Raw genomic sequence first — 23,455 nt, forward strand, 5'->3', positions numbered from 1 at the left:
GGGTGAGGGGGAGAAGGGGATGGTGAGGAGGAGAAGGGGTGGGTGAGGGTGAGAAGGGGTGGGTGAGGGTGAGAAGGGGTGGGTGAGAGTGAGAAGGGGTGGGTGTGGGTGAGAAGGGGTGGGTGAGGGGGAGAAGGGGAGGGTGAGGAGGAGAAGGGGAGGGTGAGGGTGAGAAGGGGTGGGTGAGGGGGAGAAGGGGAGGGGGAGAAGGGGAGGGTAAGAAGGGGTGGGTGAGGGTAAGAAGGGGTGGGTGAGGGTGAGAAGGGGTGGGTGAGGGGGAGAAGGGGTGGGTGAGGGTAAGAAGGGGTGGGTGAGGGTGAGAAGGGGTGGGTGAGGGGGAGAAGGGGTGGGTGAGGGGGAGAAGGGGTGGGTGAGGGGGAGAAGGGGTGGGTGAGGGGGAGAAGAGGTGGTTGAGGGGGAGAAGGGGTGGGTGAGGGTGAGAAGGGGTGGGTGAGGGGGAGAAGGGGAGGGTGAGGGTGAGAAGGGGTGGGTGAGGGGGAGAAGGGGAGGGTAAGAAGGGGAGGGGGAGAAGGGGTGGGTGAGGGTAAGAAGGGGTGGGTGAGGGTGAGAAGGGGTGGGTGAGGGGGAGAAGGGGTGGGTGAGTGGGAGAAGGGGTGGGTGAGGGTGAGAAGGGGTGGGTGAGGGTGAGAAGGGGTGGGTGAGGGTGAGAAGGGGTGGGTGAGGGTGAGAAGGGGTGGGTGAGGGTGAGAAGGGGTGGGTGAGCGGGGCTTGAGAAGGGGTGCGGTGAGCGCGGTGGAAGGGGTGGAGTGCGGGTGCGTTGAGGGGAGTGGGTGAGGAGAAGGGGAGGGAGAAGGGAGGCCGGGTGAGGGAGAAGGTGAGAGCAGGTTGAGAGGATCGGGTGCCGTTGCGGACCGGCGCCAGGGAGGGTCGGGCACGGACGGGGTAAGGAAATTGCCCCTAGTTCCTGATAATCTAAGAGTTGTTGTGAACATATTGAAATATTTTTGAACAGGCTATTTCTTTGTGACATCTTTAAATTCACAATGCCATTAAAAACTGAAAGGGATGAAATTTATTGGCTGCATACACATGTTTATTTTCTTTCAATAATTTTGTAAACATTGTGCTTTAACTCCAATGGCCAGTCGTTTATCACATGACACTTGCAAAAAGATGTTAAGTTAGAACTATATTTCTTGACATGCAATCATTTTTACAGCATTTAGACCTGGCTATATCATTATTGAATCATCATGTAGTTACAGGCAGTTATTTTACTCAAATTTTGTTTTCAAAAGTGTTCAGATAAGCCTGCATGGACTGTTATGCTGGTTTAGTCTAAAATAATTGAAGTATTTTTCACTTCCTTTGAAAACTTAAATTGTGTCTAAAAAAAAAAAACAATGTAGGTATCTAAAATCACAACAGCCTGAATTTCATTTGATTAATGTAATGATGTAACCTAACATTTTTGAAAAATTTGCATAGTCTTGCGATATGGTCTCTATAGTTGCAATGGAAATGTTTTGTTCGGAATGAACCAGCAGAGCAAAATAGTTGGAGCCCTACAGATCCACAGCCTTGTTACACATCAGCATTTCCAAAAATATCAATCGCCATAATTGTTCAATTTTGTGTTGTGCATCAGCTGTTTTTGTTATTTTTAATGATTGGCAGCATGTTTTTTTCTCCCTCTTTTCCCACACATGTAAGGTTCTTTTAGTATGTTTTTGTCATGACGGTTGTAAAAATGTTTTGACGTATAAAAAGTTGTGGCCGAGCCACCTTTAATTCTAAAAATAATGACACTGGTACCTACCGTGTACAAACTTTTTTGCTTGCTAAGTAGTACTATTAAATGGGTATAGCACTCAATAGAAAATTGCTGAGCCCAACCTCCTTAGCTCCCTATAAATACATATTACCCTCCCCTACTTCCCCTTCTTCACATTTATTCCCCCCACACACCTCACCTCTCAGGCTGCATTATACTACTACCCATGGGTCCAATACTTGACTGCTCTTTGGGATGAATCTACAATCCTCTGCATTCAGCGACAAACAAACGCTAATATAAACTCCCCAGGAATCATAAATGGTGTGTGTTTTTTTTTGCAGGATCATGAGAATACGTGAGGCTGGTATCAACGAATACTTGTATCGTTTCAAAATCATTGATCTGCCCAAGTGCTCCACCGATGTAACTGACCTGGAAATGGTTGAACTAGGACCAGCATTTGTCTTGCTGGGGATGGCTTGTATTGTATCTGTGACCGTTCTCCTGGTAGAACTTGCATCGGTGAAGTGCACATGGATGAATCCTTCAACCAAGTAGGTATAAACTACTGCAGTACCTTTAACATTGTAAAAACCAGTAGTGAAAATTTGTGGGAATTAAAGAGTAAAGCTTTCTTTACAATTTTTTTTTTCATCCTACGAATATTTCTGAATTTCAATTAAGACTGTCAAAGAAAGTGTTAAGTGTTAAACCAACAGAACCATTTATTTTAAACAAAAAAAACACTATAAATATGTGTGGTGATGGACAATTATGCACAGTTATTGAACAGAATGGTTAAAAATAAAATAGTTCATATCTTAATAAATGTTACAAATGAGCAGGATCAAAAAGAATTTTTTTTTTTTTTTTTTACATATACAAATCTTTTTGAGTGATGCAAGTTTTCAGAGTGAGTTTAGATTAAGTTATGTCTATAGCACAGAGCATTTGATTGCTAAACAATATTGATCATGATTCTGAGACAGTACTTAAGCATGACTAAATATTGATGTTTTGAATATAATTTAGTAACAGCCGTATGCAGTATGCCAATACTTATGAAATAGTTGAGTTTTTATGCATATTTTGCTGCAGACATCGTGAGCCAACACGACGGTCTAGTCGTACACTTGTGGGAAAGTCCATAATGGCTTTCTTGTCTGCGCTTTGTCATAAGAGATAAGATTTAATGGGGCAAATCACAATAGTTCTGTTTTTGTTTTGTTTTATTCCATTAAAATATCTGATTTGTAAGAACTAGGGCATGATCATTTTCGTTTACATGCAAACAGAACCTGAGAAGTGCACATCTTTAAGAAATTGTACTGTTTTGAGCTGGGAAAATGGATGCAGACTTTATTTTAGGCAGTGACATCAGAGAACGTCTTTACGTTTAGTTTCAGCTGGAATAGCTGTTGTTTTCCCTGATTTCTGTGGTTCCATAAATACACTGGCTTAGATGATGCATGAACATTGTACATACTATTCTGAATAAATTGTTAGAGGCAACAAGTTCTTTCAATAAAATATGCAAAGTGATAAAATGCTTGGATAAATGCTAAGAGATGACTTGAAACGCACTTAAATTAGAGATGGAAATAATTTACATTGAAGCAAATATCAAAGAGGGCTGAGAACAATATTTTTAATTCAAGCTGATAATATTCAAAAGTTAGTAATGTACAGGTAAATTATGTAATTTTAGATTTAAAAAAAAATCAATATTCAGCCATTGGTAAAAGCCTAAATCAATATATAACATTAATTTAATTTTATCTCAAAATCAGGCAAGCGACATGTGTGTTTCAGTAATTCATTACTTGGAAGCAGCACATGCATAGCTAGTTTCTACATATAATTATAGATAGCAGCACAAACATTAAAAAAACCCAACTTTTTTTTGGTTGTGACAAAATTGAGTGTTTTATTTCTGGTACACCACAGAATATCACAAACAAATTGTAATTTTGACACAAGAAGAATAAATTTAAAAATTAATTTCAAACTATTATTTAAATATAAACATAGATAGTTTCAAGTTATACAGAAGTTTACAACAACCACCTGCAACAACCGATGTGATATATATATCTGTATGTGTGTGTGTGTATATATATGTGTGTGTGTGTATATATATGTGTGTGTGTGTGTGTGTGTGTATGTATATATATAATGTTCAAGAAATAATTGTTGACTTGTTCGTGCACAATTAGGACTTTCCACAACTGTATTGCATTAATATTCAGGGCGGATATGTGGTATTCTCCTGTAGCACTAATAACATGTGAACTAATTCTACCAATGGATTCTGAAGAAAAACATACATTTATGAATAAAACAAGTTTATTATTTTTTACATAATTTATTTATGATTTTGGCAACAACAAAGCATAAGCATTTTAAGAAACAATTTATCATTATTCTCATAAGTAAAGCTTTTACATAGGAAAGTATCAAAATACAAATGCTTTTTTAGTCTTTCTTGTATTTTGGTCTATTTTAATCACCATTTTCAGCTATATTTGTTTTGTAACATACAAACAGCTTACCTTTCCCAAAAGTTTTTAAAAGTATTTAATACTTAAAAAAAAAAAACTGTCATGTTCACAGCAAAATACATGATGTAGTGATGTATCTCAATATAATATCTACTTACGCAATCATTAAAAAAAATATAAAAGTTTAGCACACATTTTATTTACACTGTGGGTGCTTAAACTTTACTGGAAAAAAAAAATGTTTCCAAGAGTACTTGTTTTTTTCTTCATAGAATCACATTAACATGATTCACGATAAACATTATCACTGGTGTTCACACATTTCCACAAGGACTGTTTGCTGGCAAAACTGCTGAAACTTTTTCTATTCATTATTTTCCAAGCCTGAAATCTGAAACATCAAAACAGCTTATATTAAATTAAAAACATATACCCTCATTCAACTTACACATATTTTTTTGTATTACATTTCGTGCTTAATGCAAATGAATATTAACTTTGCGTGTTAAAAAAATGTTGCAACTCTTTCAACTTTCCCGATGATAGCCGACCATTAATCGACATGGTTTGTTAGTTTAACTAACAAATGGAAAGGAAACCCCCAGTAAGTCACTGATCACAAATATTCACTTCATTTGATTGGCATGGATATTGCCTGCCTGTAGTGCCTACATGCAGTGCCCACATTTGTAGACTGGTCATTTTTATTAGTTCTGTCAGTTTTATGTTTTGTCTATAGTGAATCCATATTTGTGGTGGCCCTATCTCTACAGTTTATTAGCCTTAACTGTGGATAGGCATGTTACAAATAAAAAAACTAAAAATATTTTTTTTAAAGGCCTACTCCTGTGAGTTCATCACAACAGCACAAATGTGAAGACTTGATCTGTGCTAGATTAAGAAGGAGCAGAATCAAAAAATGCTGAATCGAAGAGCAATGTCTCTGTCTGGTAACAAAATGAGTGACAAAACATATAATACCAGAAATCTATCACTAGTCCACACATAATAGGAGTAATGACAAGAGAATTAAATAACGAACATGGAGTGTGCGACCAAGCCTTAAGGCAACTAACTCTAAACTATGCATTCACCCTCGTGGCACGCATGATTTTTAAAATGAGTAAAAATGCTTATTTAAACAGTGTGCCTCTCGACGCAGGCCCCACAGATAATACAAGTGAAACAGAAGTAACGGACCAGTGATGGCAAGCGATGAAGTCCCCGGACTGCAGACACTTCCTACCTCGGGCAGGAGTGACTGAAGCCTGGGCCGGATATCAGAAAACAGCCACTGACCATGTATATTCCCTCCTCACTTCTAGATCCTTGCCGCTTACATTACGAAACTTATACACAAAAACAATTCACATAATTAAATAACATTAAGTTTCATTTAAAAAAAAAAAAACCTTTACTATGACCAAATTTTGCTATATAATGTTTACAAATATTGCTACTCAGGGATGCATTGCCTGAGTACAATAGAATTAATGAGGTCATCTAATAAACGATTGTTTATTGTTGCTGAAAAGATACAGAGAACGAAACCTCTGGGAAATAAAAGAAAACAAATTACAAAGTCATTTATACGTATGTATGGTATTGTCACACTGAACCTAGTGGCAATAACTTGCAACCTGCCAGTGGTGTGCCATACAAACGCTGGCACACGTTACGTTGTACATGCATACGCAGATGGCAGCAGCGTTATCCTGTTGGAAAACAGCTCCTTGAATACTGCGGATGAATGGCAGCACCAGTGAAGGTTCTCGGGATGGCGACGAGAGTGCTCCCGCTGTCAAAGGACCATACACCGCAGACAGCTCATCCGGCCTCCATCGCTGGCACCTCGTTCGAGAACACGACAGACCTCCACTCTCCGCCCTCCGATGAGCTCTAGCTCGACAACACTAGAGTCGCTGATGACAGGACTCTGAATCAGTGGCATGAACGCTGCAGGACGTCTGGATCGGAGTTGTTCTTCAAGTAATGGATTTGTTACAGTTCTCTGGGTCCCTGTGGTGCCAACTAAAGCTCTAATGGCTGCTGCAGATCCACCATAGCAATGCGGCGATCTTCCCTCTCTGTAGCGGCCGAACCCTGGTTGCCAACACGATGCACTGAGGATACATCCTGCCAAGTCTTTCTGCAATATCGCGGGAAGAACAACCACCTTCTCGTAGCCCTATGACACGGCCTCGTTCAAACTCAGTTAACTGCTGGTACTGCTTTCTTCGTCTCACTCACGCCTACATCACGTCATTACCGGACGAAGAATAAAACTACTAGCACATAATTCGAATAGGCCTCATCTTTCACATGTGCAAACATTAGGAATGGGCCAATCAAATACTCAATTCCTCAAATACCACCAAATCCTTGGTATTAGAAGAATTCAATATTCCTGGAAAAAAAATTAGAAGAAATAAAGTAAATTAATCACTGATAACCTCTGAATTTTACTAAGTTAATTTTTTTCTACCTACCTATCCTGCTACCATTCTCTAATATAATGTACTTTTAACATGTAATTAAATAAAATGACAATATTATTGATTCTGGAAACTTAGTTTATCACACTAACATCTAAAGGGTTGAATGTTACCACCCCATAATTAATATCTTTCAATTCTTGTTCATTATTTTATATTTACCCTTGAGACCTAAGTTTCGGATTCGAGGGGAATATTCGAGATGCTCTTTGGGATTCAAATTCAAGATTCAGATTCGAGGAAATTGGGATGTGACCATCACTTGCAAACATGCCTTCAGAATTTCGTTTATCTACTACAACTCCTTTTTGGTGTTGGTATTTCATTTTCCACAGGTGTAGATGGCACCATCATCCAGCTTTATGATAATCATTTCACATTGACTAGGTTGCATTCATACACATGCCACATTCTGTTTGAAAATGCTGATGGTGGTCAATGATTTCATGAATGAATTGCTGGTGTCCTAATGTGACTCAGACCCCAACCGAAAGAATTTTATGAAGCTATCATTAGGGCACTGATAAAGTGATGAGATGTGCATAAATACTGGTGGAGATAATAAAGAGAAATAAAAATAGTTAGAAGCGATTAAACAATAAAAATAATTTTGTAATTATATTTTGTGACAAATAACTTCCTCTCATAGAAAATTATGATTAGAAACATCACATAGAATGATGATACTTTACAATTAAAATATGTATGCATTGGAACATCAAATTATGGTAGCATTGATAAATAAATTTATGAATAGCAGCATCATAATAACCACTGGCTATAATTTACCAACACCAGTGTTATACCAGTCCTACCAGCTTTAAAGAATTGATAAAAAAAATATATTTTTTATACAAAATCTTTAAACTATTTTTTTTTAACTTATTTAAATGTTAAATATTGACTATTTTGTTTGATTTATATTTAAAGTACTTTTTATAACAAATATTAATTTTATGGTATTCTGCCAATTTCTACATTATTTTTAATATGTAAGAAACATATATTTTAAATGTATTGACCCACCCTTGGTACTTTCCCCTGTAGTTTCAATAAGATGGTTGTAAGCAGTGTCACACGTATAAAATACACATGCATAATGTCTAGTTGCACTGAATTTTGTTGCCACAGAGCTGTATTTCGCTAGCATGCCTGATCACCTGTCTAATGACACTGCCTATATGAAAATATAAGCTAATACTGCATAAAATGTGGATATAATTATAATTTGGTATAGCGACAATGTTTTGACCAAAGTCTACAATTATTACACCCTCTACGTACACTCGCCTTGACACAAAAGTCTCAAACAAACATCAAGCAAGCTTGCTTATGCTCTATGATGAGATTCTGCTGTATTTTATTATTTTTATCTTGCTGTTTGTATAAAATCTGCCATATATTCCCAATCATATCATTTCTACAGGATACTAAGCTTTCCTTAGCATAAACAGTAGACAGTAATTACGTAAACATAATGAAACATTTACAACTACATAGGGACCACATTCAACCAGGCTCAGTGTTGGTCAGAAAAACAATAAACATCACACAAACAATCCCAGTACTCGCTAAACTATGTACAGACTAACTACATAAATGCATAAGGACTATATTTTCTACACACTACTAAAAGAGTGAAACTAAGCTATTATAGTTTTATTTCTTCACATCACATCTGTTTTTATCAAGAGTGGACCATGTGCATTTGTAATGATCACACCTATCGAGTCGAAAATTGTCAAAATGCACATCATCCTGGGTTCAATAAAAAATATAAAATTAACATAACAAATTTGTGTTGCTATTTTAAGTTGCTGAATGACAATTTTGTTATAATTATCAAACAAACCCCAAAATAACTAGGTATATTGTTTTTTTACAATGGATTCTAATTCACTACTTGTTACACCCAAAAGCTGTTAAAAAATAAGGAAACAGTCTTCAAGGAATTTTTTTTTATAAAAACACCCTGAGCATTATGAAGGAAAAAAAAGGGGAGGATTTAAAGTTACATAACTGAAAATCTCTATGTACAATGCAAAAATAATGAATTCTAAAAGAAAAAAAAATGGCTCCACAATTTCCTTCAGTTGTTAAAGAGAAAAAGATAGCAGGAAAACAAGGGAAAATCTGCCTTACCCAACTAAACCCTGAACTACGAGATAAAAAAAATTCATGCCCACCTTTCATTTCACTAGCTGACGTCTACTTCCATTTCAGTAATGTCGCAATGTAATCTAACAGTCGTGCAGGATTTTTCTTCAGTTGAAAAAAATTAAATCACAAATTAAAACAAACACTTGTCATTATGTTTCAGCAGGTTGTCTGACTTTGGGGTATGCATTTGTAACATTCACATTAAGCAATCAGGAGAACGTGAAAGGTAGCCTATAATACATATCTTTGATACATATTTCCTAAACATAAGAGTACACAAGCTAGCATATAAGACAGTAATTTCTTACACATTTTGTAACTTTTGAAACTAATACTCATTATAACGACTCAATAGATTTTCCAGACTTATAATCATTTTAATGCTAGTTTCAAAGTATATGTTGAAACATAAGAAATTTCATATTTAAAACTATTAAAGAAAAATGTTTTGAATAGGAAGAGAAAAAAAAACCATCAGAGAAGAAAAATATAGTCAGTGAACACAGCATGGCAAATATCACGCTGCATATAATTACTACTATAATGATATGATTACGTTGAATAAAAGAATTTATTTGAATTTAAAAAGGAATTGATTCTGATTTTTCTCAAAGAAATATTTTATGATAGGCTATAAGGGTTTCATCCCCATTAAGGTTGAGAAACAACTGTACATTCATTTAAGTTGTATAATTGTGTTAATTTTTTTTTTTACAAATAAATGTCTTTATTATGAATGACAATTTTAAGTAACATCGGAGTAGATAGCGCCAATAGCAGTAAAGCAGTAGACGGGGACAACTGGAGAAGAATGATTTACAAAGAATATATATAATACAATCTAAAATTATGTTTTTAGTGCTAAGAATTATTTAAAATTATAACCTCACATATGCACATGAGGAAATGATGAATGTTTAAACTGAAAAAGTATTTCCTTAAATATTAACGTTTGTGTTAAATTTAGCAGAAAAAATTCTGTAACTAAGCAAGGTCAACCTGTGATATGTTGTTATATATAAATATTAATAAATATTAATAAAAAAATAAATATTGACTGCCAATTAAGAAAAAGGTAAAATTGACAGTTAGAATGGCGTACATTTAGCATTTCTCCATTCTTGGTAATTCTTAAACAATCAACAATGCAGATTTATCATAAGATATTTGCAAAGTAATTATTACTCATGTCAAGATGGATGACAGAACAATTAGCGCAGTATCACCTCTAAGTGCAAGGCTCTGAATTTGTGCGCAGTCTTCTCGTCGTCACAGGATAACTGTGAAATATGAGCAGTGACTGTAACATCATAAGGCATAGAAATGAAGACTTCAAGGCCCTTAAGTGCTTTCAAGAATCTGTACCGGTTGTTTTACGCCTTAAAATTACTCTGAATACATGCCTTTTAGTCATTTTAACTCTTCTAAAAATACAGTATAAAAACTAAATCCGAAATCGAAAGTACTTTTCGGCCCTCAGCGAATTCTTAACTGCATTTTGTAAACAGACTATACTCTGATATCTTGAGCAGTTTTAAAGTCATATTGTTTTTCCTGAAGCTCTGGCCGGGCAGACGGGACAATTGGGATAAGCAAAAAAGAATAAAAAATATGTACGGTTTTCATTGACTTTGAGACAATTCTATAGGAAACCTAAGCTGTAGGCACATAAGTAACGATGACTAATACGTAATACAAGGTGACTCCTTTAAAAAATTAACTATTGGCAAAGGTAGTAAAACCTCGACAATTACTTTCACACAATTTTGAATTAACATTATTACATAAAATCTGCCACAATAAAATTAGAGGCAATAAGAAAGACATCATGATAAAATAAATGTTGCAAGGTTAAGTTATACAGCATTTTCACTTTTTAATACACTATATTTTCCTATACTTCATGCACTAACTATATACTCATTACAAAATCAGTAAAAATGAATTTTAGCAGTTTTATTAAGCAGTGATGAGAAAACATGGGTGGTTGCATCTGTTATGAGCAAGTAGACTTTCCAGACACATCCTTTGTGATGGGGAAAACCAAACTAGCCTTTAAAACCTGCATGACCTTTAGATGCTACCTCTTTTACATCTCTGAAGTTCATCACAGCACCTCCACTGCCAAAACAAGCCTATGGTAAGTATATATGGAGCTTGAAACTATCACTATAAATCAAAATTGTGAAGATTTTGAAGAAAAAATTATTGTAATGACACACAGAACATGTTCAGTTAAAACAACTGTACTTACTTGTGCTAATGCTCGAAATCCAAATGTTGCTGCAATTCCCAAACCAAACATCACCACATGTGGCAAATACTTCAGACTTATCCCAGTTCGTTTTTTCAACAGGAACGCTAACCTTGCAATCTTTTTTTCAGAATATGGAGGATATCGACTCCTATGTAACAATAAATAAATCTATTAATACCAGTAGAAGATTACATAAATAAAAAAAAATTATTAAGTCTAAGCTCAATTAGTTTATTTAGGTATTACATTAAATGGATTACATTTGGTTGAATTTATTGCTTGTCTAATGTAAATAAATATATATAACTTCTTTATTTTATAGCATTATTTTAAACCAATCAATTTTAATGAAACATAAATACCCTTTAAAGTATAGATATTAACAAAAAAAAAATTACATACGCTGCGAGCTTCTCGCCAATGACGTTGAAGTTTCTCACCAAACAGCTCTTCTTATGAGTGAATGTGTCAAAACTGTACTTGCCGTGGTACGCTCCCATTCCACTTTGCCCGACACCACCGAACGGAAGTGTATCAACTGAATTCAAGGTTTAGAACACATTATGAGAACATGGTATGGAAAAATAAAACATCAATATTACACACACACACACACAAAACAAAGCAACAGTAATGACTTTGATAATTCTTAGTTAATTAAACAAAAAGTGTCATTAAGGCGTGAAATTCACTGGGTGCTAGAAGGGAGGGAGGGTTAAAAGATAATCTGCTCAAGCAAAATGCATCGCTTCCAACTTGTACCAATATATAGTATCTGAAATAATTACTTATTATATATATATTTTGTAAAAAAATTTAAGTGCTTCAGACATTTTTTATATTTTTTTCGAACAAATATGCATAACACAAGATAATAACATATAATTTGATTTTTTTGTGTTGTGTTAAGAGTATAAGTTTAGGAACATGTAATTATTGGAGTGACAAATAAATAAAACAGAACATACTTTATTGTTTACTGTGGTAGCTAAATTAGCAGCATTTGGCATTAGGGTACCTTAAGGTTCACATTAGTGTGTTTTCACTTCAGAATAAAGTAGATACCTTTTAAAAATACTCTATATTCGACCTTAAACTCTAAGTTCTTTTCAATGTAGCTGATTAGACCAGACCTTAATCTATCTTTCTTGGTTTACTTTTAGAATGTCTTTGTAAAATCTAGAAAATTTTAATTTTTTGAGGTTCGCAAGCTATAATCATGTTCCTCAATTGTGGATTGTAATTAGTCCAACATGGAGAATTATCCTCTCTCGCTAAAGGAGCAGAAAGGGTTTACGACACAGTCTGCATTGGTGTTCACTTCGGCACCTATCCAAACAGATCTGACTAGTTATCAAGGCAGTACAAGTTAGCTCTCTGTGCCTGTGCAACTCATAATCAGGCAAGTCTGGTCGGTGAGATTGCTAACATCACACGACACTGTTGTTCTACAGGGCACAGGGCAATGCATAACATTCAGAGCAACAACTACATAGAACTGATAGCCTACATTCTAGCAGTAAGTGAAGTATGTGGCTGCAAAATCATCTATGCTACAGCAAGTCAACTATGAAGAAATAAATTTGAAAACTTAATCAGGATATGAATCAAAAATAGCATCCAAAGAGATAACGCAGACATTTATTCAACAGAACTCTCAAAATAGACACCCAATTATTATTTAAACAATGCCACACTTTTACTGATGTATATAATATATAAAGAATATGCTATCAGGATCAATTCTGATCAGCACAAATCAATAAGGTGAGATGATACTTAGGTTTGGTGACTCAATAAGAACTGTACAGATTTTAAATTTTATGAGACACCAGTTCCACCAATTTAGAATACTAGAAAGTTCATTGGCTAACTAATTTGTCCAATAATTGCAATAGAAATGTAATAGTTTGGAAGAGGCAATCAGATGACTACTGAAATGCGAGGCACCAGCACTTAGATTTATACAGAAATTATACACTACATACTTTAGTTTGTGTGAGTACACAGAATGTTTCACACCAGAAATAACCTAGCCACCACAGGCATACCATTCGCTATTTGTCAGCCCAACGGACTCAGAGACATCTGTATTTACAAAAGCTTTAAGTAAAGAACATACAATAATCATGCATCCACATTCCAAATGCACTGTTATTACCTGCCAGATGCATCACTGTATCGTTACAGCACACCCCACCACACGGCACGTTAGCAACTAACAGTTCCCTCTCCTGGGAGTTCTTAGTGAAGATGTAGAGAGCTAGTGGTTTCTCCCTGCACCAAGAGAACAAGAGACCCCAGCTACAAACAAGTATATTCTTCTAACATATTGTAAGTATTTTGTTAGTCACAGTTGTTGAAGCACTTAATAACAACTAAAGAAAATCTATCCCTTTTCCATAAAAAAAATTTCCTTAAACCAACTATTAATGCCCAGTCATGCATTATTACTAAAATACATACTTAATGCAGTTAATATACTCCAATGCAACACGTAGAATTGAGTAGGATGCATCAACTAAAATGTATTACAACCGATTTAATTTATTCACTTAATTATGAGAATCAAAGATCGTTACATAGGTGCTTAAATATTTTCAATAAGTTTGCTAGTGTACCCAATTCCTTTTTGGAAATACTGATATAGGTACAGCTATGTTAAATAAGCTGTCCCACTATTTGCATAGCTACACGTACCAATCTAAAGTATTGTGCTCATGTGTTATTGTCAATGAATAGTTTGATTTACCTCAGTATTGACAGTGCGAATATCAGATTTTTAATTAAAATTGAATACAATATCAAATTATTCTCAAATATGAATTTGAATAATAAGCATTATATCCCAATAAAAATTATTTTTACATATAAAGAAAAAGTAAATGTGTAGTATAGTGGCTTCTGGGAAATTAGATAAATAATACTAAAGTGAAAGGTTGGTTAGGTTAAGTGAGCTATGATGACTATAAGGTAAAATTTTGTTGAAATATTCAAATTTTGAAAAGAAAATATAAATAATTATTTTTCATGGTAATCAAAATAAGATCTGCAAAAAAAAAAAATAAACAATGCAAAGCGAATATGTAAGGCAATTGCAGTATGTGTGAACAAACTTAATGAGGGTGGGTTAATAATGTACAGTGAGCAGTTTTAATCTATAGTTAAATATGATGTAGGTCTAAAAAAATATAAAACTTGTTTGTTTGAATTTTTCACTATGTGAAAATAAATAATTATTTATTCACATTAATTAACATTTATGGATTCTATTTTTTGTCTTGTTTTAACTAAACTGTAGGAACACAGTAGCTGCTTAGAATGTTCCTCTCTTTTTCTGTCTATTTTATGTGCACTTGGTAAAAGATTGGAAGTTTTTTCCCCTCTAGGTATGGCATTTTTTTGGGAAGGCCATGCATGACAAGATAATTGCCTGAGCTGTCACTACGCTAGGAGTGTATGGGCTTGTTGGGTCATCGTTCACCGTGTATTATCCAAAAGAAAAACGTCGTAGGCTTTATGAGTCTTTGCTATGGGTATGCAACCAGATGTTTTCCACCGAAGTCTATACAAGTTTTTTATCTTCTCCCCCGCTCCTTCCCATTCAACTAATCACAGAGTTGGCATGCCATGTTACTACTCTCTGATTTTAAATAAGTCAACTTTAACACTGGTACACTTTAGGGACACATATTTATCCTCTCCTCTATGTAAAATACTTTAGCTGATAACGGGGGTGTAGGTAATGGTTCCGAATTACTGTTTTAAATCCGGCTTTGCTATATTAGTAAATTATGGAAATTTTGTCCCTGCTCGACGAGAAAATATTCTGTGATCCCGAAATTTTTCCAGACTTTCGAGATTCTGCACAGCCGTATTTGTAAACGAGTGAATATTAGTTTTTTTTTCGAAATGTTAGTACTCAAAATCGAATCGAATACGAAAAATAAACTACTCGTTTCAATATTCGAAAATTTAATATTCACACAGGCGTACTACATGTGCAAGAACTAGTGATTATATATTATCACAGATGTATGTATGAACAATTTAAAAACAAACAAAAAAAAAACATGATTTTTACCTATTTATAAACATACATGCAACTACTGCAGTTAAAAATATAAAATTAAATATTTTTAATTGGTACATAAAAATTTTATGTTTACAAGTATCATCATTTTTAATATTACTCTTAATCTTAAGAACAGGTACTTCATCAGTAACATAATAATAAAATGATAAAAAAATATACATATTTAAAGTTTCTTCAAATAAACTGCAGCCTCCACCACATCAAAGCATCATTAGTCAAGTTATATGGGAACTGTGTGAGACTCCATCACCCCACCACCTCATTTACATGAAGTTGCTACGACTCACCAACAAACTGCATTAAGGTATCATTTACACATGTTGAGCCACTTTTTGTCCGAGACAGAATCAGGTCTTGAACCTCTTTGTTCACGGCAAACACATACAGAGTGAGAGGGTGATCGCTGGGGATACAAAGGAAAAACAAAACAACATAGAAACAATCACAAGAACTACAATGGTGATGAGGACACAAAACAAAGTTGACTGTATGATGTTAAATTACTATGGTACATATTTTTTGTCTATGGTTTAAATTTAAGTGGGTCCCACATTGTAGCCCTCCCCACTTGTTAAATGGTCTGATCATAAGAAATACTTGGTTAGTTTTTTCTGGTATGATGTAAATAATAGCTGTTCATTCTTTTGAGAATTATTTTGTGCATTTGCAATGTGTTTTATTATCATGATTTAATTATTTTATGTTTGCAGGTATTTCTTATTATTTGCTTAGTGAACTGTGAAAAAGTTGTTGAAGGATCTCTTTACATATTTTTTAATGGTTGGTTAAGTATTGTATGTGTTCATGTAACGTTCTTTTGTATTTTTTGCTAGGTTCTTTGAAAGCTGTCTGATTCAATAGTTTGCCATTCACGTGAGAATTAGAGAGAGACTAAGTTCAATAAGCATTGGAAGACTCATGATTTGGTTTAAATGCTGTTGCCATGCACCAGTACTGGCTGATATTTTTTCTGTGCATTTTTGTGATTAGTTGGAAATGACCTCACATGGGCACCCTCATCTTCTCGGAAGAAAAGAGCAGCCACGGGGGCAGTCAGGGTCCATGCGAGGTACCAAGAGGTTGCATGTGGAGCGGTGAATTAATATAGTGGAAGAGACAATTTTGTGGCTACATCAAACTTGAAACCTTTTTGGACACTTAAATTAGAATTCATTCGACCACAGTCATCGGTAACAGCCCAAAACAATGATGGAGTAACTTCGTCGTTGTTCCGAGGACGGAGTCCTTCGGCTTGTACCACGCGTTGTCAGCAACCACGGGATTTACTTGCGAACAATATAATATTTTCAAGCTTCGGAACCTCAAACAAGAAATTTGTGTTTGTTTGAGACAGTGCAGACGTTTTTACGACCAGTTTTTAGTTTCGACATGCAACTGTTTTCATGGTTGTAAGATGGCGGCCATGGTGACTTGTGAAATTTCGTAATGGATAAATTAAAAAACTAGTGAAAATCAGTTTGTATCCAAGAGACTTTTTTTTTTTTTGATGGTAACAGTTTTTTGGAACTTATATATTTTTTCAGCACCTAACGAACCCAATGTGTACTCCAGATCAATTTTAAGCTAGCCAGATGTCTGCAGTGTTACAAACACCATGTGCTCTCTTCATGTCATCAGGGTGCCGAAGCAGTGATGGCATCAAACCAATTACATTACAGTTCAACGTGGCTGTCGGGGCACACAACTTAATCTCGTAATTTTAATTTTAAGACAATAAACCCATGTCACAAAAAAAAATTATTTAAGATTTAATGGAAGTGGTGAAGTATGGTATGCATCCACTGGGAGTATAGAAGCATGACTGACACAAACAATCAAACATGTATTCATAATTTCCCTTTAAGCCACCAATTAATAGATAGATACCTAAACATAGACCTGTCAAAAAAGATAATGCCAGTTCTATTTACTTAAAAACCCTAATTTTAAAAATAAGCTATCAACTATCACAGTTAATATGGCCTACTTCTCATTCAAAACACACTGTCATTATGATAACTTAAACCACATGGTTTAGCCATAGGAAAATATAACATCCAGATAAAACTATATAAGTAAAAAAAAAAGTTATAGGTAGGATTTTACATTCTAAAGTTACTCACAGAGGCTTTGGACTAAGAAACCTGCCTAGTTAGAGAGCACCCCAAATCACTTGGGTAAAAACTTAATCATAAATTTAAATCATGCCAGGTTAGAATCGAACCTGAAGACCTCGTCACACGAACTTTACACATCACTGATTACGGCCAATGAAGATCTGAAAATATTTCAACAGTGGAAAATGTGCATAATGCTTTACCAAAACTGCATCTTTATCATTAATGTTAATCCTCGAACCTCTGGACATCATCTCACGACTGAAACTAGACTTACCGACTGTTTATGAACTGAATAGCATCGTACGCGTTGCTTATATTAATGATCGGAAGGATGGGTCCAAATATTTCCTCTTGCATGATGGGGTCGGTGGGTTTGACGTCAACCAGGATGGTCGGAGCTATGAACCGATCTGCTGCATCAGTCTCGCCCCCGACTGCTACGTTGGCGCCCTTCATCAGGCTTACCAATCTCCTGCAATTACAGCGCGAAACAAGAGTTCACACACTACCTCTCTCTTTCTCTGTACATTATACAAACAGATCAACCAACTAAGTAGGCATATATTGTTATTTCTTTTCTCACGTAGTGATAGATAGGAGAAAACTAAATATAGAGACATAAAACACAACTGTACAATTTTAAATGGCTTTAGATATCTGTGACCATTCTCAGCACCGCTTTTGTGCCAACTTAAAATTTATAAATTTGAGACATGCCAGACTGCTGGGTTTGATCCTGCAACCCTTTTAACACATTAATTAAACTTCTACACACGTATTCCACGACACCAGCTGCTCACTATTCAGTACAATCGAGTAGGTACAATGATCAGTCCAACTTACTGGAAATGCCGGTCTGAAACTATCCGGCACAAGTCCGGGGATTCCTTGGCTTTTTCTCCGTACCACTCTAAGAGAACCTCCTTCGCCTTCGACACAAACTTGTGTTCGACTTCCTTCGAGCACAGCAGGTAATCGGGGGCGATGCACGTCTGCCCGGCATTTATACACTTCCCCCACAGGATTCGCTTCACCGCTATGTCCATGTCTGCGGAGTTATCCAGGTACACCGGGCTGCAAAACACCATACCATGCTGGCTCTAATTAACAATTCATGTGTTAAAACAGACTTTGTTACGCAAGTTCCCACACTTCCTTGCCTGGTCATGAGTTTATTTTTTTTTCATTTAAATAGACTTATAAGTCTTTTTTAATGAAAAATCTAGAATTCACACTCTTTTATTTCACACAATTTCTCAGAGTTTTCCATATTTTCTAACACAAACACTGAATTAGATAAAAAGAAACGAGCTGTGAGAAGCAAACATAGTTTGGTTTCAGTACACCGAATGCTGTGAGGAAATGAGACAGAGCAGTGCAGATTGAACTTGCCTTTTCCCACCGAGCTCCAGCGTCACAGGCGTGAGGTGCTCGTTAGCCGCTTGGCGCACGATCTTGCCGACACTTGTCGAGCCTGTGTAGAATATGTAGTCAAACTTCTCTTTGAGCAATGCTGTAGTCTCTGGGACGCCACCAAGCACTACTTGATAACATTCCTGTGGACGTCCAGCAAAACATACAAAACAAAATTCTATGTCTTTTCCCTGTGCATTTTTTACTGACCTAAACACGTAATATTTACATAGAAAAAAAAAACATTAAATTTTTGCACTATTTCCTTACAGTAAAAATGAACTCAAGAATTATTTGATGCTATTACGAAAATGTTGACGCAGTAACAAAAAATGGAAAAAGCAAAAAAATGTTTCTTACATCACAGAATATATCACACTAAAAATTAAAACTCTGCTAAAAATACTCAGTACACCAGCATTGAAATAACAAAGAGGGAACACAAAAATACAATATGCTTTTTTTTTCCATTATTGTAATGGGTTAGCAATACAGAATGAGCCTATGTTGAATCAATTCTTTTTAATTCGCTGTTCTACTGATATAACATTTCCCTGACTATTCCCTGAATTATATTAAATAAATAAAAATTGGCAGGGGTAAAATACAGAGAGTGTATGAGAGAGCAGAATGAAAAAGAGAAAGAGAAGAAGAGAGGGAAAGAGGAGAGAGAGGAAGAGAGAGACAAATAGAGAAAGAGAGAAATATCATTGACTAAAGGTCCATAGGCCTTTGCTACCCCTTCAAAACCAAAATTAAATAGAGCAGAAGAACCAAATGCACCGAAAGAAAAGAAATTTGTTTCATTAACTAATTTTTAAGGTTTAAAATACTAAACCTGCATTTGTAATTGACAATGGATTTCAATGATACATGTTTTGTTTTGTACCCAATTTTGAAAAGCTACATATGACAATAAATATAATTTTAATTTCTTTATAAAATTCTATAACATAAAATTAGGCCATCATTTATTTCCTTACAACTGGACTCTTTCGTTTATATTTGTTGAAAAAAGGCACTAGTTAAAAATGTCTCCCCATTTAATTGTAATGTTGAAATTTATCAAATTTGTCCCACTTTTTTTTTATAGATAAAAACAATTAAAATATAATTCCAAATTTTTAAGTTTAAATTCGTCAAAAAAAATGAGGCATATTATTAAGTTATTTATTGAAATTATGTTGTTTATTTTAAATTAATATAAATTCAAACAAGTACAAAACATGATACTTTTTTGAATATTTCTTGCAATGGGAATGATTGATTTAATATATTTTTTTGTATAAATGTCATTGCTGGATAAACCTTATATATCCTATACAGTGTAACAATAAAAGGTTTGTGTCTAAAAAAAAAAATTTAGAACATAATATTATCTTTACACATAAATTTTTAGTCAGCTGCCCCTATGCTTGAATGTTCACTTTTAGAAGAAGTCACGAACATCTATTTAATACCAACAAAATTTGTAAAACAGTCAGGAGAAATTAAAAATATTGACTATATTAGCTTGGGGAAACACTACACTAAACCGCCACCCACCCAGACAAACCGCGGTTCAAATCCAGGGTGGGTCAAAATCAGGATTTATCGCAAATGGAACGTGGCAGACCTTGCCAAGAGCCGGTAGGTTTATCTCAGGGCACTCTCGTTTCTTCCTCCAGTTAGACCATCACTGCTCCATTTTCATCGATTCACCCCTCATCAATCTCGAACGACACCTCAAACTCAAACATTTTCCTGTTTGTAAGTAAAGCTTAATGCGTAATATATTGCATCTTTATGGTCAGGTGCATATGCAGGAAGATTGTGGGGCAGAGGGGAGGGGTTGGAAAATTAAAAAATACCTCCTTCCCCTTCCCAAAATTAAAAAAAAAAATCTATCATTCCCACCAACAAATGGAAAGAATCTGAAAGCTAACGACAGGCAATGTGGTTCTATTGCTTCCCCCCTCCACCAAATAAAATTACGTCAATGCTCCTGAACGAGGTCCCTCACTAGTGTTCAGCTTGTATCGATAGTTTTCATCGATGAATGTTTATAAAAGGTTACACACACACAGGATGTGCACAAGCATCAGTACCGGGTCCAGATACTGGGGCAGCAGCCGGGCGATGAGCTCCCCCGACGCCGGAGACAGCTCCGAGGGCTTGAGGACCACGGTGTTGCCCGCGGCGACGGCAGCGGCCAGGGGCAGCAGGGCGAGCTGCAGAGGGTAGTTCCACGCCCCGATGATGAGCACCACCCCGTAGGGCTCCTTGTATATCAGCACCTTGTCCATCATGTTCACCAGGCCCTTCGGAGGCTACATCAACATCCCACCAACAACATTTCCTACATAATAACTTTTAACAAATTTAGTCTTGGACCTATAAATAGAGACCGGAAAAATTCGCGTATTAATTTCACAATATGCTAGACTCCAAACCACTGTACCTTTATATTGCTTCTGCGATTGGCTTACTGTTTATCTGAAGGACTTTGAGCCAATGAAAAACCTTCGACCAAAAAAAGTATCGAATCGCAAGCGTCCCGGTTGACAGGTGTCACGAGTCAGCAGCCAATGAGCAGGTGGCATTTGCCTGCGTGCGTAGGGGATTGTTGAGTCTATCCTATAGGCCATCGAAAGCGCGAATTTTTCTGGTCTCTACCTATAAATACATACAATTTTAACCTTTTAATAAAATTCCTCCGTTAGCAAGTCTTAAGGCCCCCGCCTACATGGGCACATGTACAGTGTGCAGAGCTTCAAAAATAAACCACGTGATTTTAAAACTGTTCAAGATATTTCAGTGGGGTCAGTTTAGTAAAAAAAAACTTTAAGAATACACTGAAGGCTGGTGAGTAGTTTTGTATTTAAACTGTTTTTTTAGAAGAGTGAAAAAGGCTTAATGTGTGTTTTCAGAATAATTTTTAGGCACTGAACGCCAGGTTCAGATTCTTGAGACTTAAGGGAATTGCATTACACCTTATCTTTATTGCTCCGCTATATAATGTTACGGTCACCGCTCAAATCTCACATTCGACCAATGCATGACGAAAAGACTGCACGCCAGTTCAGAGCATTGCGCCTAGAGGCGATACCGCGCTTGAAGGTCTAGGGATCACTGCGCTATCATCTTGTCGCACCAACACAAATACACTTTTTATTTGTGGGCTCCTTAATTTTTAAGTACCTTGGGTAACTTCTAGGCATGGATTTACTATATTACATATTACATTCTGTGCTCTTTAATCCTGCATAAATCAATTCTGTACATTCTGTAAACCCAACACAAATAAAGTTGCTCTGGTTCAGTTATTATTATTTAGTAGGTTACATATCAAACTTAACAATAAAAACTGCATTCCGATTTGTTCTGACACCACCAATGTTAAACTGGACTAGAGCGGGATCCAGGATAAGGGAGGTTGGAGGTAGGGGAGAATGCTGGGTTTGTAATCCTCGCACTTTTCGCCTGCCTGGTGTGTCTCTGGAGCTAATCATGGTGGTCTTTCAAGGAATGCAACGACAGGTGTTTCCAAGGACCTTTTCCGATTTACTTTCCTTGTCTTCTGCGTGATCAGCCCTGTACAAGTCTAGTCGCTGTGGGGTCTGACCTGGGACCTCGCTCACAAACACCCACCACACTGCACACCTCGGTACGGCCCGAGAGCCTAACAGACTCCACCTAGTGACTATCACTGGCCTGACCTCGGGCTGTACAACCACCTCACTTCCTGAAGGAACAACTCTCCTCTCTGGACGCTAGAGAACCCTGCAACGCCGCAAAGTGACGAGCCAGTGCTCTAAAGAACAATGAAAAAAAGAAACTACGAAATACAAGCGCGGTGCTCTTGCGTGTGGGCAATGAACTGAGCTACTGATGTCACAGCTGCACAACGCTGGCCAATTCAACAAATATTAAAAATAAATCAATCCTCCAGACTTATATTGTTTCAACTTGTATAAAATTTTATTGCAATGTATATTCAATTATGTTCAATAGTCCGGCTAAATCAATAATCCTGCACGGCTGTGGTCTCAAATGTGCTAGATTAAAGAGCTTTTACTGTAATAATTTGACGCTAAAAAATGATTTGAAATCTTTGTTTTACCACCAACAAACAATTAACAAAAATAAAAACAGAGATCAAACACTTTTTTTTTTCTTTCAGAAATCACAACACCCTTATCCACCCATGAATGAGAGATTAAGGCAAGTTCATAAAACAAAAGACATGTTTTTACAATTTAAAAAAAAAAAAATCTTTTATGTTGAATATATGAGCCTTTGCAACAGTTAGATACAATCTCCTCCTATAAAATACATATATGTAAGAAACTCTTGCATCACAGTAAAATGTTGGATAAAAAAAATACAGACTAAAAAAATTGTGCTGAACAGTTCTTACCTGTTCTGGTTCTGCCCACTGCCGTAAGTTGGCAATGGTGTTTTGCAAGTCACCTATCATGTAGTTGACTTCTGTCATCAATGATTCCTGCTTGCTCTACAAATAAAAAAAAAACTCACTAGGTAGAAAGTTAATACTTAAAACACATTAGCATGTTTAAGTAAGCACACTTAAGAAAAAGTAAAATATCAGTGAAATAAATTATGAGAACCAATTAATCATCATCCCACCTTTACATTAAGAAAATTTCCACAATTCTAACGCTAAACATTTTAG

General features: G+C 35.9%; 2 protein-coding genes across 12 annotated transcripts in view; one reads left to right on the forward strand and one right to left on the reverse strand.

Moving 5' to 3' along the window:
• The window catches only part of LOC134542177 (uncharacterized), a 66,160-nt gene extending 49,226 nt beyond the window's left edge, over positions 1–16,934 (forward strand). For 2 of the 4 annotated variants that reach the window (XM_063386210.1, XM_063386209.1), the window contains 2 exons: positions 2,080–2,292; positions 5,078–6,757. In XM_063386210.1, the coding sequence (XP_063242280.1) occupies positions 2,080–2,292; positions 5,078–5,165 (301 nt within the window). In that variant the 3' untranslated portion in view covers positions 5,166–6,757. Of the gene's footprint in view, positions 1–2,079; positions 2,373–5,077; positions 6,758–16,237 lie in introns of those variants that run through there. The other 2 variants (XM_063386212.1, XM_063386213.1) reach the window with 2 other exon arrangements.
• LOC134542173 (aldehyde dehydrogenase, dimeric NADP-preferring) overlaps positions 4,072–23,455 on the reverse strand; it is a 39,394-nt gene continuing 20,010 nt past the window's right edge. For 3 of the 8 annotated variants that reach the window (XM_063386200.1, XM_063386203.1, XM_063386204.1), the window contains exons 4-12: positions 23,180–23,275; positions 20,868–21,089; positions 18,760–18,923; positions 18,211–18,441; positions 17,642–17,839; positions 15,535–15,650; positions 11,554–11,689; positions 11,149–11,299; positions 8,921–8,996 (exon numbers count right to left, since the gene is read on the reverse strand). In XM_063386200.1, coding sequence (XP_063242270.1) covers positions 8,943–8,996; positions 11,149–11,299; positions 11,554–11,689; positions 15,535–15,650; positions 17,642–17,839; positions 18,211–18,441; positions 18,760–18,923; positions 20,868–21,089; positions 23,180–23,275 — 1,368 coding nt within the window. In that variant the 3' untranslated portion in view covers positions 8,921–8,942. Of the gene's footprint in view, positions 4,631–8,920; positions 8,997–11,148; positions 11,300–11,553; positions 11,690–13,312; positions 13,429–15,534; positions 15,651–17,641; positions 17,840–18,210; positions 18,442–18,759; positions 18,924–20,867; positions 21,090–23,179; positions 23,276–23,455 lie in introns of those variants that run through there. The other 5 variants (XM_063386198.1, XM_063386201.1, XM_063386197.1 and 2 more) reach the window with 4 other exon arrangements.

This window comes from Bacillus rossius (assembly GCF_032445375.1).
Source record: "Bacillus rossius redtenbacheri isolate Brsri chromosome 4 unlocalized genomic scaffold, Brsri_v3 Brsri_v3_scf4_2, whole genome shotgun sequence".
In the NCBI taxonomy this organism is placed as follows: Eukaryota; Metazoa; Arthropoda; class Insecta; order Phasmatodea; family Bacillidae; genus Bacillus; species Bacillus rossius.